General features: G+C 41.9%; 1 protein-coding gene and 1 pseudogene across 2 annotated transcripts in view; both read left to right on the top strand.

Moving 5' to 3' along the window:
• Nucleotides 1-12,385, top strand: part of LOC147708292 (E3 ubiquitin-protein ligase RNF146-like) — a 128,141-nt gene extending 115,756 nt beyond the window's left edge. For both annotated transcript variants that reach the window (XM_086927017.1, XM_086927018.1), the window contains one exon: nt 10,701-12,385. In XM_086927017.1, the coding sequence (XP_086783143.1) occupies nt 10,701-11,742 (1,042 nt within the window). In that variant the 3' untranslated portion in view covers nt 11,743-12,385. The remainder of the gene's footprint in view (nt 1-10,700) is intronic.
• LOC147708293 (uncharacterized) lies at nt 2,750-4,516 on the top strand (annotated as a pseudogene).
• Nucleotides 12,386-13,831: the final 1,446 nt, after the last annotated feature.

Here is a 13,831-nt window from a genome sequence, read left to right as displayed (position 1 = left end):
CAGATTTGCCATCCGGATCCAACATACCTCCACCTCCATGCCTGGAACCTGAACACCATGAATTTGCGCGTCTGACCATCGACGCTGACTGTAGAGAGGTCTTAGCGCACGCCCGTCCTCCTTCCACCATTAAAACCTATCAGTTGAAGTGGAAGCGTTTCTGTGTCTGGTGCCACACCAGAGCCTTGGATCCGATGACCGCCAAACCAGAACAGATCCTGCCTTTCTTCCTATCCCTTGCAAAGTCAGGACTTTCCCACTCCACTCTGAAGGTATTTCTGGCGGCTCTCTCGCGCTTCCGTCATGATGGTACTACCTCACTGTATTCATCTAGAATCATTCAACAGTTTTTCAAAGGCCTCTTCCGTATGTTTCCACCCATTCGGCGTCCTCCGCCTGCTTGGCGCTTAAACCTGGTTTTGTCTCAACTCCTCCTACCTCCTTTTAAACCCATCCATTCAGCAAGCTTAAAATTCCTCACGTGGAAAGTTGCCCTATTGCTCGCCTTGACGTCATCTAGGCGTGTCAGTGACCTTCAGGCATTCACAATTCAGCCTCCTTTTCTCCAGTTCTCAAAAGAGGCTGTTACACTATGTACTAATCCTAAATTTATTCCGAAAGTACCCAGTGATTTTCATCTCAATGAACCAGTCATTTTAAAAACTTTCTTTCCTGATCCACAAACTCCTGCGGAACGTTCATTACATTCCCTGGATATGAAACGTTGTCTCAAGTTTTACATTCAGCGCACTGCATCCTTCAGGAAATCTGATCAACTGTTTGTGGCCTTTAGCCCGATCTGCAAAGGACAACCTGTTACCAAACAAACTATTACTAGGTGGATTTCTTCCACCATTACCTTTTGTCATCAACGGGCTGGCAAGCCTCTTCCAGCTCCAGTACGTGCTCATTCAACTAGAGCTGTGTCAGCTTCTAATGCCCTCTTTGCGGGGGTACCTCTGCGACACATTTGCAGAGCTGCTACGTGGTCGAGCAGCCATACTTTTACGAAGCACTACTGTCTGCAGTCAACAGACGCCGCAGATGCAGCAGTAGGACAAGCGGTGCTGCGGAATCTTTTCCATTAAAGGTGAGCCTCTGTTGCTACCCGCCTCCAGTCATAAAGGTTTTTTCATTTTAATATATGTTTATTATATGCTTGAACTTACTGTTACCTTTATGACTTATATGATGATTACTGCTTTCTACGCTTATTCAAGCATGTGAATCTATGAAAGACACCCCTAATACTGGAGAAGAACATAAGTTACTTACCTGTAAACTGTGGTTCTCCAGTATTGGTGTCTTTCATAGATTCACATGCGACCCTCCCGTCCTCCCCTCAGAGGCTCTCTTCTCCTCAGGCACTTTTGGTTACTCTGTGCTACGAAAATCTGAGGTCTTGGGCTTCTGAGGAGAAGGTTCTAGATGGAGCTACAGCCTGATTGGCTGGAATTTGGACCAAAACATAATGACACTATGTTACCAAGTTGAGTTTCTCCCTTAGGCTTTCTATGGGCCTATTCTGTTCTATGGTACTTTTGAGTTTTCTGGATATTTGTTGTATTGTGTATATATATGTTTATATATTTATATAATCATGATAATTTGACTTGTATATGCATATATTACTGCTATTTTATGTACCGTGGGACTCCCACCTCGACGACTGGGAATATTCAAGCATGTGAATCTATGAAAGACACCAATACTGGAGAACCACAGTTTACAGGTAAGTAACTTATGTTCATCTGAAGCAATTTGCTTTATTGATTAGTACCCTTGAAGAAAAACTAGAGGCAAAGATTGAAGAGTTAATGAAACCCCTGACAGCTAAATTGGATAGTGTGGCCCTAGAAGTTAATAGATTAGGTGCATTGATAACAACACACCTATCTTCTACCTCAGCCGTAAAACCGAAGACTGTGGATAAGGGTCATAATAGAGATGGGCAGGGCACTTGTAGAATGCCTTCACAGCAGAATAGTCAGAAAATGGCTGTATCTGAATCCGCACCATCTAGTTCTACACTCTCAATCGGTCAGAATACCCAGCCTATAGTAGTTCCTGAGGGTAACCCAGATATTAGACAAGTAAAGAAAAGTCGCTACATTAACCTTCCTCCTGATTGTACACGGTATGTGGTTGTTTTAACAAATGTTCCGTCCATTGATCCTCATTTAGCTCAGCCACATGAGGAATCCCATGATTCATTAAAAAATAAAACGGTATCATGGTTGAACAATAAATGTGGCTTTCCAATTGCTTACTCTGACCAAATTTTGTCAACTCGAAGGGTTAACTGGATTGGTCCATCTACAAAAACATCTAGTGGGGACTGTATTGTAGTTAATTTCAAACACCCCCAACACATGGCTACAGTTCTATTAAGAGCAGCCTCTTTAGTTTACAATGTGAACAGTGGGTGTGTGCGTCCCCTTGGGTACTTTTATACCCATCTAATTAAAGCCCCTCCTAAACGCGGGGAAACTGGTCCATTTAGCTTTCCAGCCTCCGGTTCCTGAAGCAGTATATCGGTACAATGTTGATAGTCATGGTATGAATGGGTTTAATGTTGTAACTCAGAACAGATTTGATTCACTCTCAGGCCTGGAGGCGTGCGATTGACGTGAGGAATCTGATGGCCAAGTAACAGACACTGGATGAAATGGGACATGAGGAAAGCACACAGGCAAGATTAAGTGGAAATAATGTAATTTCTTGGAACATTGCAGGATTGGGTGCCAAGATGGAGGACTGTAATTGGATTACGTACATCAAGCAGTTTTAGGTTATCTGTTTGCAGGAGACTTGGTCAGTTGAATGTAACCATTTTTTGGAAGGTTACAAAGCATTTTATGTTCCTGCAACAGCAACAACCAGGGGAAGAGCAAAGGGGGGATTGGTCACGTTCATCTCTGTTGCGTTATCGTGTAAAATTCGCAGAGCTATTACAAACAATTCTGGCATTATCGGTCTAATTCTAATGGGAGAAAATTGTATGTCTGGTTTGGTCAATTTTTATAATGCTGTCAATCTATGCTCAGTTAATAGTGAGATATCCGCGCTGAATGTTTTTATTAGAAATTCCATGAGGGATTGTATTCACAACCTTATGATATTGGGTGATTTTAATGTTCATCCTTGTGGGGATCTTCTTTCGAAAAGTATCTCAGATTTGCGTTGTCCGCGCTTAGAGGGTATGCATCTGGAACATACGACAGAGGGGGAACTTCTCAACGATCTTCTTAATGACCTAGATCTAACACCGACCATGGCATTGACTGACCCTACAAAGTGCTTTGAGATTCCATCTTTTAAGGGGCATGGTAGGGGAACTTTTATTGATTATGTACTAATAACCTCCCCAATGCAGTCCTTTGTGAATTCCTTTGCCATTGAAGAAAGTGAATTCAGTGATCATAATCCACTCACTGTTCACTTGAGGGGTCCCTGGATAGCTAATGCTGGCCCAAATCCATCTCAGGTAGGGTAAGCACAACTGATGGGAGACGTCGTCTTAAATGGTCTAAAGTTACCCCAGATTTGTTGTATACAGATATTAAAACCATCTGCGCTGATGAAATCCTGGCATGTACACAAGAAGGCCCACAACCGAGGAAGGTCATTGAAGCCTTCCAAAGTTTGTCGGCCAAGGTAACACAGCTATTGTCGGTCCCAGCAAAGAAATTTTAATCTGTGGGACCAAAGTGGTTTAATCGGGATCGTTCTAAAGCAGCCAGAAATTTAAGGTTGGCACTAGCAGCTAAACCGAGAATAAAGGAGACCGTTCAACTGTGTCGTAAATACTATAAATCCACTATTACCAAACACAAGGAATTCCTAAGAGAGGAGGCATGGAGAGAGATTCTTGACCCTTCCATTTTACGGTGTAGCTCTAGATTCTGGGCGATAATGAAGAAACCTTTCCTGGTACAGGTACCGGGTGATGGCCTGGAATCCTACATATCGAAGGAAGAGTGGGAACAACATTTTAAGCAATTATATTGTAGCCCGGTGGATGAAATGTTAATGGTCAGCTGATTAGTTTTTCTAGGGATGAGGTTATCGAGGGTATTGAGAGACTAACAGCTGGGAAAGCTCCTGGTCCCGATGGGATTCCTCCTGATCTATTTAAATCTGAGCCAAGTTTTTGGGCACCTATTTTAGAGTTCCTTTTTAATGCTGCAGCAAAATATGGTTGTCCACAATCATGGGGGGTCTCTACGATTGTCCCGGTCTTTAAGAAAGGGGACAAAAGTAGCCCAAATTGTTATAGGCCTTTCTTTAATAGACTCTATGGTTAAAATCATAGGAAGAATCGTACTGCAGAGACTATCTGATTGGACGTCGGAAAATAATATCATGTCTATCAGTCAGTATGGGTTCTGTAGTGGTCGATCCACAGTGACGCAGTGTCTTAACCTTTTTCTAATACTTAGCAAGTATACTGTAGTTCAAAGGGGCACCATCCACCTCTCCTTCATGGACTTGTCCTCAGCCTTCGACTGTGTAAACAGGGGAAGGCTCTGGCAGTCCATGAGGGTGAAGGGTGTAGATAGTGGAATTGTCAACTTCCTGGCCGATTTGCATAGCAATACTAGAGCAAATGTGAGATACTCCCAAGATCTGAGCACAACAAATAATTTTGACATCAGGAAGGGAGTTCGCCAAGGGTGTATCCTGGCCCCCTTCCTTTTTAATTTTTATATTAATGACCTTGACAGTGCGTTGCAGGATGTACAGGCTGACTGCCCCAGAGTTGGCAGGCGGGGGATTCCTGTACTTTTATATGCAGATGATGCGGTTTTAATTTTCAGAACTGAGAGGGGCCTTCAGGCTTTATTAAATGCTTTTAAACTGTTCATGACGGATAGAGACCTTATGGTCAACAACTCGAAATCATTCGTCATGCAAGTTGGCCAACAACCTAGCAGGAACTTTTCCTTTAAACTTGATGATGAAGTGATTCCTATAACAGACATTTTCGTATCTTGGGGTCCTTTTTGACTCCAAGCTTAATTGGGGTCCTCATCTTACAAAAAAGAAAGGGGAAATGGTCAGGGTTAATGCCTCCATTTTCAGTTTTGCATCAAAACTGGGTAAAATGTAAATGTAAATGTTTTTGTACTTGTATAGCGCACAGCTACCCACAGTGGGTTTCCCGGCGCTTGATCGAATACCGCAAGGGAACCCTTCCTGGCTTTCCCTGTGAAGTGTCCACTCCTGGGCACCCCCGTGGTGCAGACCAGGCATCCCTCGCGTTGTGGGGGCCGTTGTGGTGACTAAGCAAGCTATTGCCCAGAGTTGCAGCGTGGGACCCATGATCAGAATAGGCACTGAGGCGAGAATATCCGGTCAGGGGAATTAATGAGCCCGAGACCCGCCGAGGCAGGAATCGAACCCGAGGTCTGCCTGCTCTAACCATTGAGCCACACTTCTCCACTAAGTGCCAGTGCCATGCTGAAACTTTATAATGCAAAAGCGGTAGCAACTGCAACTTATAGTAGTGAAATTTGGGGGTACATTGCCGGTGAGCAGCTCCAGATTATTGAAAACTTCTTCCTGAAGCGTATCTTGTGCGTTCCTGCAGGCACACCTAATCTCCCGGTACATGAAGAGCTAGGGATGCAATATCTAAGTGACATTTTGTCTTTACGCCCTTTGACCTGTTGGCTAAAACTGTGGTTAAACCAGGATATACCACTGACACATCTGATTTTGAATGATTACATGACCCAGGAGAAGGCAATGGTTTCCCCTTGGTTAAAATATGTGAAATCCAGCTTTGCTAGGCTTGGACGCTCGGAATTGTTCGCACACCCGAGTAAGATTGTTACGGGCGATCTGAAGGTAATTAAACGGGACTTCCTCGTGGTTAGGAAGACCCAAAGGGAAGAAGCGGAACTCCAGAAACAAAGCGTGAGAAAATTTGTCATGTTGAAAACCTGTGAAACTGCAGAGCCGTACTTGTTGGGCTCACTGACCTCGCATGAAAAGTTCCTGATAACAAGGTTCAGGTTAAATCTTTTCCATCATCTGCTTATTAGACCAAAAACTGATGTTTTTAACAAATTGGCAGCACCCTGTGGCTGCGACGGAAAGTCTCCACTGGATATGTTGCATTTTATATTTTTATGTAGATTTTATGAATATCCACGCAAGCGCTACCTGATAACTCTTTTAAAAAAAAAAAAAAATTTTACCCAGATAAAACCGGCATTAATGTATTTACAACTTTAGCATAATGACAGTATTCTCTATATTACTGAATTTTTAAAACTGATTTAGGTTAAGAAATTGTTTGGATATGTAATGGTTTTCTGAGATGAATGCACTTGTCGCTTTGTTCCCGATGTAAAGATGATACTGTACTTTTTAACTTATGGCACTTTATGAAATGTGTTTACAATGTATGTGTTTTAACTGTTTTAATGCATATGTACTTTTATGGTTTTTGTAAAACCGAAATAAAGTCTTTTTAAATTGACTTAGGGAAGGAGGATCAGAGGCCACTTGTGTATGTTAATTGTCTTGATTTGGTTTTGTGTGTTAATGTGATTTGAGAATAGTGTAGGGTTGCTGATACAGGTAGGTGGTGGCTTACCTAGAGGTTGAGCATCACTGACGTAGCCTGTAGACGATTCCTGGTCTAAGTCGGATCTCTAGACCGCACCCCTACCCCAACCCCAAATGACTTGCACTCTTGAGCTAGACTCCCTGTGACAAGCCTAGAAGGATAATAAGCAGTCCTATTTCGCTTGTTCAGTAAGTCTGCTCTTAGCTCTCTCACCCTTTTCCCCCTTTCCTTTTGATAGACATTATGGTTTAGCGCGTCAGAGGGCTCTTCATTAAATATTAGTGTAATTTTCGGGAATTCCTACAAAATGTACCTACATTCTCAAAGGATTTTAGAATTCCTTTTATACCACAATACAGACTCATTGTCTTTTTACTCCTCTAACAGTCGGATTAAACAAGAAGAGCACATTTGTAATTTTCTGCCAACAATTGCATCTGATCAGCTGATTACACAGAAAGAAGGCATTGATTACACAGAAAGAAGGCATATCAGATCCTTTCTAGCTCACAATATGCCCTAAGGACACAAGTATGTTTCTTGCTTACTGAATAATTCACAAGAGCAATGAAGGCTTGTAAAGTGCATTTCACTTCAAATTAAACATTTTTGACCATGGTTTGTACTTACTTTGTCACAGCCTGTTTAAAACTAACATTCTGTTCCTCTTGTACGCCTGCCACCACCTTCCCACCTTCTCCGCTTTTACTATTCAGAGCCTCATAATGTCATTTTTTTCATCCTTAATCGGAGGGAGCCCCCTCATGAGTCCACAATATGATAAAGCAATAGAGTAACCCTTTTGAGAATTCAACATGAAAGATACTGGCGATCTTGAAGAATCGTAGTATTCCTTTGCGCCACAAAGCTTTCATCCACTCACCACATCAGTGAGATTCACCATTTCTAACTTTCCAGCATATATTTGCCTCAGGCAACTTTTCTGTTCCAAAACCGAACTTACATACCCTCATCTCTTGGCTATCAGGTGCAACACTGGTGTACCAATAGCTTTCCCCCTGTACATTTAACTGCACCATGAAACTAGCCTCTTGCCCATGGCATGGGCTCCCCTTGGCACAGCCTCCTTTTAACCAGTGCTCAGCCCCTTTTTTGCCCTCCACACCACCTAACACATTTTTCTCTTAAAAGGAGAAACAAAGAACTTTTATAGAACTTAAAACAAAACTCCTCTCCATTTGGAGGGCTGAAGGATGCCATTTGACCACAACTGAGCATTTTATCCCTTCATCACCTCTCAGTACGATTCACCAATAATAAAATGATAAAAGAACACAACCAAAAAAATGCACCGCAGCTGCTTTTGCACAGCAAAACCTTTTATAGTGATTTTGTTTCTAGATGGTTTAATTTCTCTCATAATGCTAAGTCCAAGTTCATTTTCGCTTTTACACTACATTTTTATATATATAGATTTTGTAATTTAGAGGGCCAAACAGCTCGCTCAACAGTGACATTTTACAAAAAAACAAGCATTAGTAAGCCAAAAGACTAGCATTCAGTGTCGACCTATTGGCTTTTCTAGTGCTTATTTCTTCTTTGGTAGGAGTCCCTCTGAAAAAGAAAGTGAATTTAGAGGGGACTACAGATTTCTATAATGAGTTGCTGTTTGTGTCTTTGCTAAGCATGTGTGTAGTACTGTATTTTCAGTTACTGGTTACTTCATGTATGGATGTGAATGCTCTGAATGTTATTTTGGGCAGTTATGATTGTTTTCAGGGGTGTGGAATTTAATAGAATATCTACTCGTCCATGAGGCAGGTTGCTTCATAAATCTACTCGTCATGTAACAAAACCCACTTTTCCCTTTGCGTCAAACTGTGGCCGCAATCTCATTATATAAGAGCTCTGATTATGCCTCTCTGATAGATTATGCCTCTCTGATTATGCCAGGGCTCATTCCTTAGTAGGGTTTGAATACTAGCTATCCTCTTATGTTGCCTCGTTTCCACAGATCTACATAATGAGGCTGAAGTAGATTATGCCTCTCTGATTATGCCAGGGCTCATACCATAGTAGGGTTTGAATACTAGCTATTCTCTTATGTTGCCTCGTTTCCACAGATCTACATACTGAGGCTGAAGGTAGCGTTAAACAATAGTTCCAGGGTTTGAATGCCCTATTGAGTATGTGCAAACCTACTAACTTTAATGTTTTACGGGTTTTCCCCAACTCGTCTCTAATCTTTTACCATATTGAGAAAGGTTGTAACTTTACTCCTGACAATGGCAGATGTAAAACTTCTTCCAGGGTTGGGAAAAAAGATTTGGAGGGAAAGTGAACTTGCAAACACCTCAGATTTTTGCATGAGCAAATCTACACATACATATTTGTCCATGCTAAAATGCAGTTCACATATATTTTCTAGGAGTTCTAATAGATGGACTACGTCTGTAAGTTCTTGTGAATTCACGGACGTTGTGTATCTGCACTTAATGCAATGACGGATATCATGGGTACACGTTTGAGACTTTCTTAAATAATCGGGCCCCTAATTAGGCCTGGCATTAACCTTGACTGTTTGCGTTTTATTAAAATTCTCTCACTCTTTATCTTTCTCTGTGTCTATTGGCTGGCTTCACTGTGAGTGACAGCATTCTGCTCTTTCACTAGGAGCATATTGGCACTCAAAGTAGTTTTGTTCAGTGCCAGGAACTACTGTGGCAATGTGTGCTTTTAGAGACCAAAAATAAATTTTGCTTGTTTGTTATAATGGTGAAGGCCCGGCATCTCCCACAATAATAAGGTTTACAAAAACTATGCCAAAACAAGTCACACATTGACAAAACCAAAAGGCTGACCACCAATTTCAGACCTGCCCGCTTTGACAATGTGTGTTTATTTTTGTTTCCCATAATCTTATTGAAACTAGTCACACTGATTTTCCAATATGAATATCTTTGGGAAATACTAGCATGCATCAACACATTTTACCAAATGATGCTGCTTAGAAATGGCACCTACATTTTTGCAGTAGTTTAGCTAGCTTTTTCCCGTAGTTCCTTTTTTTTATATGAACATTTTATTTTGAAAGCAATGACTCAATCTTGCTTTGAAGCTTCTGCAAATATTTGCATCTAATCAGAGAGCATTCTGGGAGCATAGCCTATACTCATATTGCTAAACTTTGAAAACGTGTGTACCCATTTTTATACAGGAACTACTGTCAGTAGTGCAGTCCGAGCTTACGCCATTTACTTAGAGCGCTAACCCCAATAATACAGGCTTTGCATTAATGAACCATAAATACAAGTTTGACAGCATTAAAGCATGGACACAAATATTACCTTAACTCCAGACAATGCCCTTCCTCGATATATAATGTTACTGTAAACTGGCAGTCAAAGGGTTTGTGCTGCAGGGGGTCCGGCCTACTTGTCCCAAGGACAAAATACACATTAAAACCTGTTGCCCTTGACCCCGAACAATATGTCCTGGACGTTGGACTATAGGAATTCCACATCCCTGTGTTTTGATTGTGTGTTGTGATTCATCAGCAAAACGTGTATGAAATAATTCTGCCAAAAAACCTTGTGGAGATGAAGGCTAGCTAGATTTGCCTTCTTATTGCAAGTGATAATGCATCAGAATATTTGCTTAGTCCCTTCTATTATTTATATGCTGGAATTGGTTCAGAGATGCATTTTCATTGCAATTGAAGGTTTTTGCTTTAAATATGCCTGTCCCTGGGCCTTCCTCGAACAGTGCTTGTGAGTTCAAAGTTGAGTGTGTTGTCCTAATTGGAAAAAGGACCAGTGTAAATAAAAATATTTGATCGAAGGTTGTGAGCTACTTTTCTTTTTGCGGTAATAAAATTCCTTTGAAGTGCGAGCAGGGCGTTGTTTATTCTCAAATATCTTAGTTTAAAATCAAAGAATTGTTTGAAAAGAACCCTTGTATGTTTGATACCCTTTGTACATATTTAAACGTAATGGGATTTGAGTCAGCTACCGATCCTGGGCAATGCAACAAGATAATCACCCCTCATAAAAATTGTAATCCTTGAGAATAACTCCTGTAGCAGCTGAACTTGTTTTGCTGAATTTACCACTTTTCTCATGGAATTGGTACTAAATATGTTTTTACCTTTTTTCCCCAGGATGGCTGGCTGTGGAGACATTGATCATTCAGATAATATGCTTCCTACCAGCAAGAAAATTGTTGAGCCATGTACTAATGCAACTGCTTCTCTGCCTGTTCCCGAATGTGCCATTTGCCTCCAGACGTGTGTGCACCCAGTCAGTTTGCCATGTAAACATGTATTTTGCTACCTGTGTGTGAAGGGAGCTTCCTGGCTTGGAAAGCGATGTGCCCTGTGCCGCCAAGAGATTCCTGAGGACTTCCTTGACAAACCAAACTTATTGTCTCAAGAGGAATTGAAAGCAGCAAGTAGAGGGAATGGAGAGCAAGCATGGTATTATGAGGGCAGGAATGGATGGTGGCAGTATGACGAGCGCACCAGCCGAGAGCTAGAAGATGCCTTTACTAAAGGCAAAAAGAACACAGAAATGTTGATTGCTGGGTTTTTGTACGTAGCAGATCTAGAAAACATGGTACAGTTCCGGCGCAATGAGCAGGGCAGGCGGCGCAAAATCAAGAGGGACATCACAGACATTCCAAAAAAGGGTATTGCTGGTCTCCGGTTAGATTGTGCGCCTACATCTCTCAGCTTATCTAGAGAAAGTTCGGCTGATGGAGCAGACATTAATGTTGCACAGGGAGCTGGATCAGTTCAACCACCAAATCCTGCATTCACCACTGGGCCCCTTACCTCAATCAGTGATCAACCTACAAGCCCGTTAATGCAATCTGTAGATACTAGCACTTCCATAGAGACCTCTTTTGCCCTCTTGCAAATAAATGCAGAGGGGCCTATCGACTGGAATCATAGGCTAGAAGGAGAAGAGGACAGAATTGAGTCTTCTGGCAGGCTAGCGTCCCCAGATGTTTCTGTGGAAGAAATTGAATCTGATACTAGCAGTGATGGTGAGGATAGATCTGCTGACACCCAGATTCACTTGTCATCAGTGCAACAGAGACTGTTAAATTTAAATGCAGGCCACAATGTGCAAGATAGAAGTGGCGCTGACAGTGGGCATTCAAGGGCTAACATGGCCCCTAGAAGGCCAGATGGAGAGTGAACAGTGACTGATGTCTAATTGCCCAGCGTACAGAAGACTCTTGTGAAATGCTTACAGTCATTAGCGTTGCACATGTACCTAACTGTGTTTGAATGGAAACTTGCTCTGTGCCTTAAGTTGTCTTCCCCCCCCCCTTTTTTCAGCTACGAAGCTGTCTTAATGTAGGAATCTGTAGGTAGCTTATTCAAGAGGTCTTCATTTTATTAATATTTTCACCCATCTAGCATCTTATCTTATTACATTTTGTCAGTGTATCCCAGCATGCATCCCTCATTATCTGACACTGTGTTTATTAAGTAAGTCTACAAACACTAAATACAAAATGAAACCATGCTGAAAGTAGGGCATGGATAAGTGATAAAATTCATGTGCAGCATAGTTTTGTGTTTGAGTAACGGAGTGTTTAATGGGTAAACTGTAACCATTCTTCAGTTTTCGTTTGCAGCAGAGAAAGCTAAACATTGAAATGGAGAAGACTTCCTGTTTTGATGCTGCTGATCTTTATAAACCCTGTTCATGATCTGGAATTTCCCAAAGGCTTTGAATTCTTGATCCTTGCCATTTTATTTGTGGTGTCTCCTTTATGAGTTGTGTTTTGTTACAAAATTTATAATTTAATAAAGACGTAATTTCGTCAGGAAAATGTAGTACGATTTCACCTTCGGCATCTGAATGATGGACGTACTTTGCTTGAGGAACTAATACATATAAAATCCTTGTGTTTACATCGGAGGTAAGGAGCCTAGAACAGTGATTGACTGCTTCTCCATCATGAGATCTTATTTGAAATTACTAACGTGTCTTTCGCTGTACATGAACCTAGATATCGGACACTTTTTTTCTTAAATGCCTAGCTAAAGATATATTCCTCCCTTTACCCATTAGGTCTATTTTTTGTTAAGAAGATAGTTTGATAATAGTTGGGCGACTTTGTGTATTGTCCCAACAGTCATAGAATGAATATCCCATAATGTAATAACATCGTGAGCTACAGTGATACGGAAGAAGGAAGTAGGGCCCCTTTCCTGAACAGACTTTATCCGCAGAGTTAAGCTGTTCGCTCAAAGAAGAGTTGTTAGAAATTGGGTTACTAGTTAACTTGGATATGAACACTGGTCAAGCAGCATCAACAATTCTAGTCCAGGTAAGAGGCAGGCAACCCCTAAATAACCTATGCTCACCCTCTGGTAGCTTGGCATGTGGCAGTCAAGCTTCACTTAAAGGATATGTGTAAAGTACTTATGCAACCCTTCAAACAGTAAATCAGTGAACACACCACACAAACATATCTCACACCAAGTAAGAAAAATAGACCTGACTTTAATAAATAAAACAAGACTAAAATGACAAAAACACAATTAGGAGACTGGAGATATTGAGTTTGAAAGCTTATAGTTTAAAATAGCTCCACAAAGCACTAGTGGGGATACCTTGTTGCACCAGACTTGGAGCACGGGCCGGCTTCAGATACCCAGTTAGGCCCACTGGATAGTGTACCATAAATCCTGGTTGCAAAGCGTTGTGTAGTGCGCAGCAGCGGTTCCGAAAGCGATGCAGGAGGAAGCGGTGATGCGAGTCTTTTGCGACAGGTCCAATCCATGCAAAAGCAGCAATGTGTTGGTTCCTCGACAGAGGAGTTGCATGGGTTCTTCTGGCAAGCACCTTAGGTCCTCTTCCTAGGGTCCAGGATGGGGTGGCACCAATTGGCAGGTTAGCCTTGCAGATGGCAGAGTCCAGGTGCAGAGGTTGGAAGCCTGTTATAACTAGCCCTTTGAGTCACTGACTTTTGGGTCAAGAGATGCAGGTCCAGTAATTTTCATCCAGGCAAGAGGGCAGCAGATGAACACAGCAAAGGAGGAGTGCAGCAGAGTGGCAGTCCTTCTGGTAGAGTATCCACAGGTCCAGAAGTGTACTGAAGTGGTGGTGTCTGAGATCCAGTACTTCTACCCAACGCTTTCTTTTGAAGCAGAGAAGACTTTAGAGACATGCCTTTGAAGTGCACAGAGGTCCTCCCTTCCTGCCCTAGCTCTAGACTTACTACAGGGGGTATGCTGGCCTTTGTGTGTTGACAGGACACAGCCTATTCAGG

The sequence above is a fragment of the Lissotriton vulgaris genome, chromosome 6, assembly GCF_964263255.1.
Source record: "Lissotriton vulgaris chromosome 6, aLisVul1.2, whole genome shotgun sequence".
NCBI classification, from domain to species: domain Eukaryota; kingdom Metazoa; phylum Chordata; class Amphibia; order Caudata; family Salamandridae; genus Lissotriton; species Lissotriton vulgaris.
Note: the sequence above shows the minus strand (reverse complement) of the source record. Positions and strands in the feature narration are given on the sequence as shown.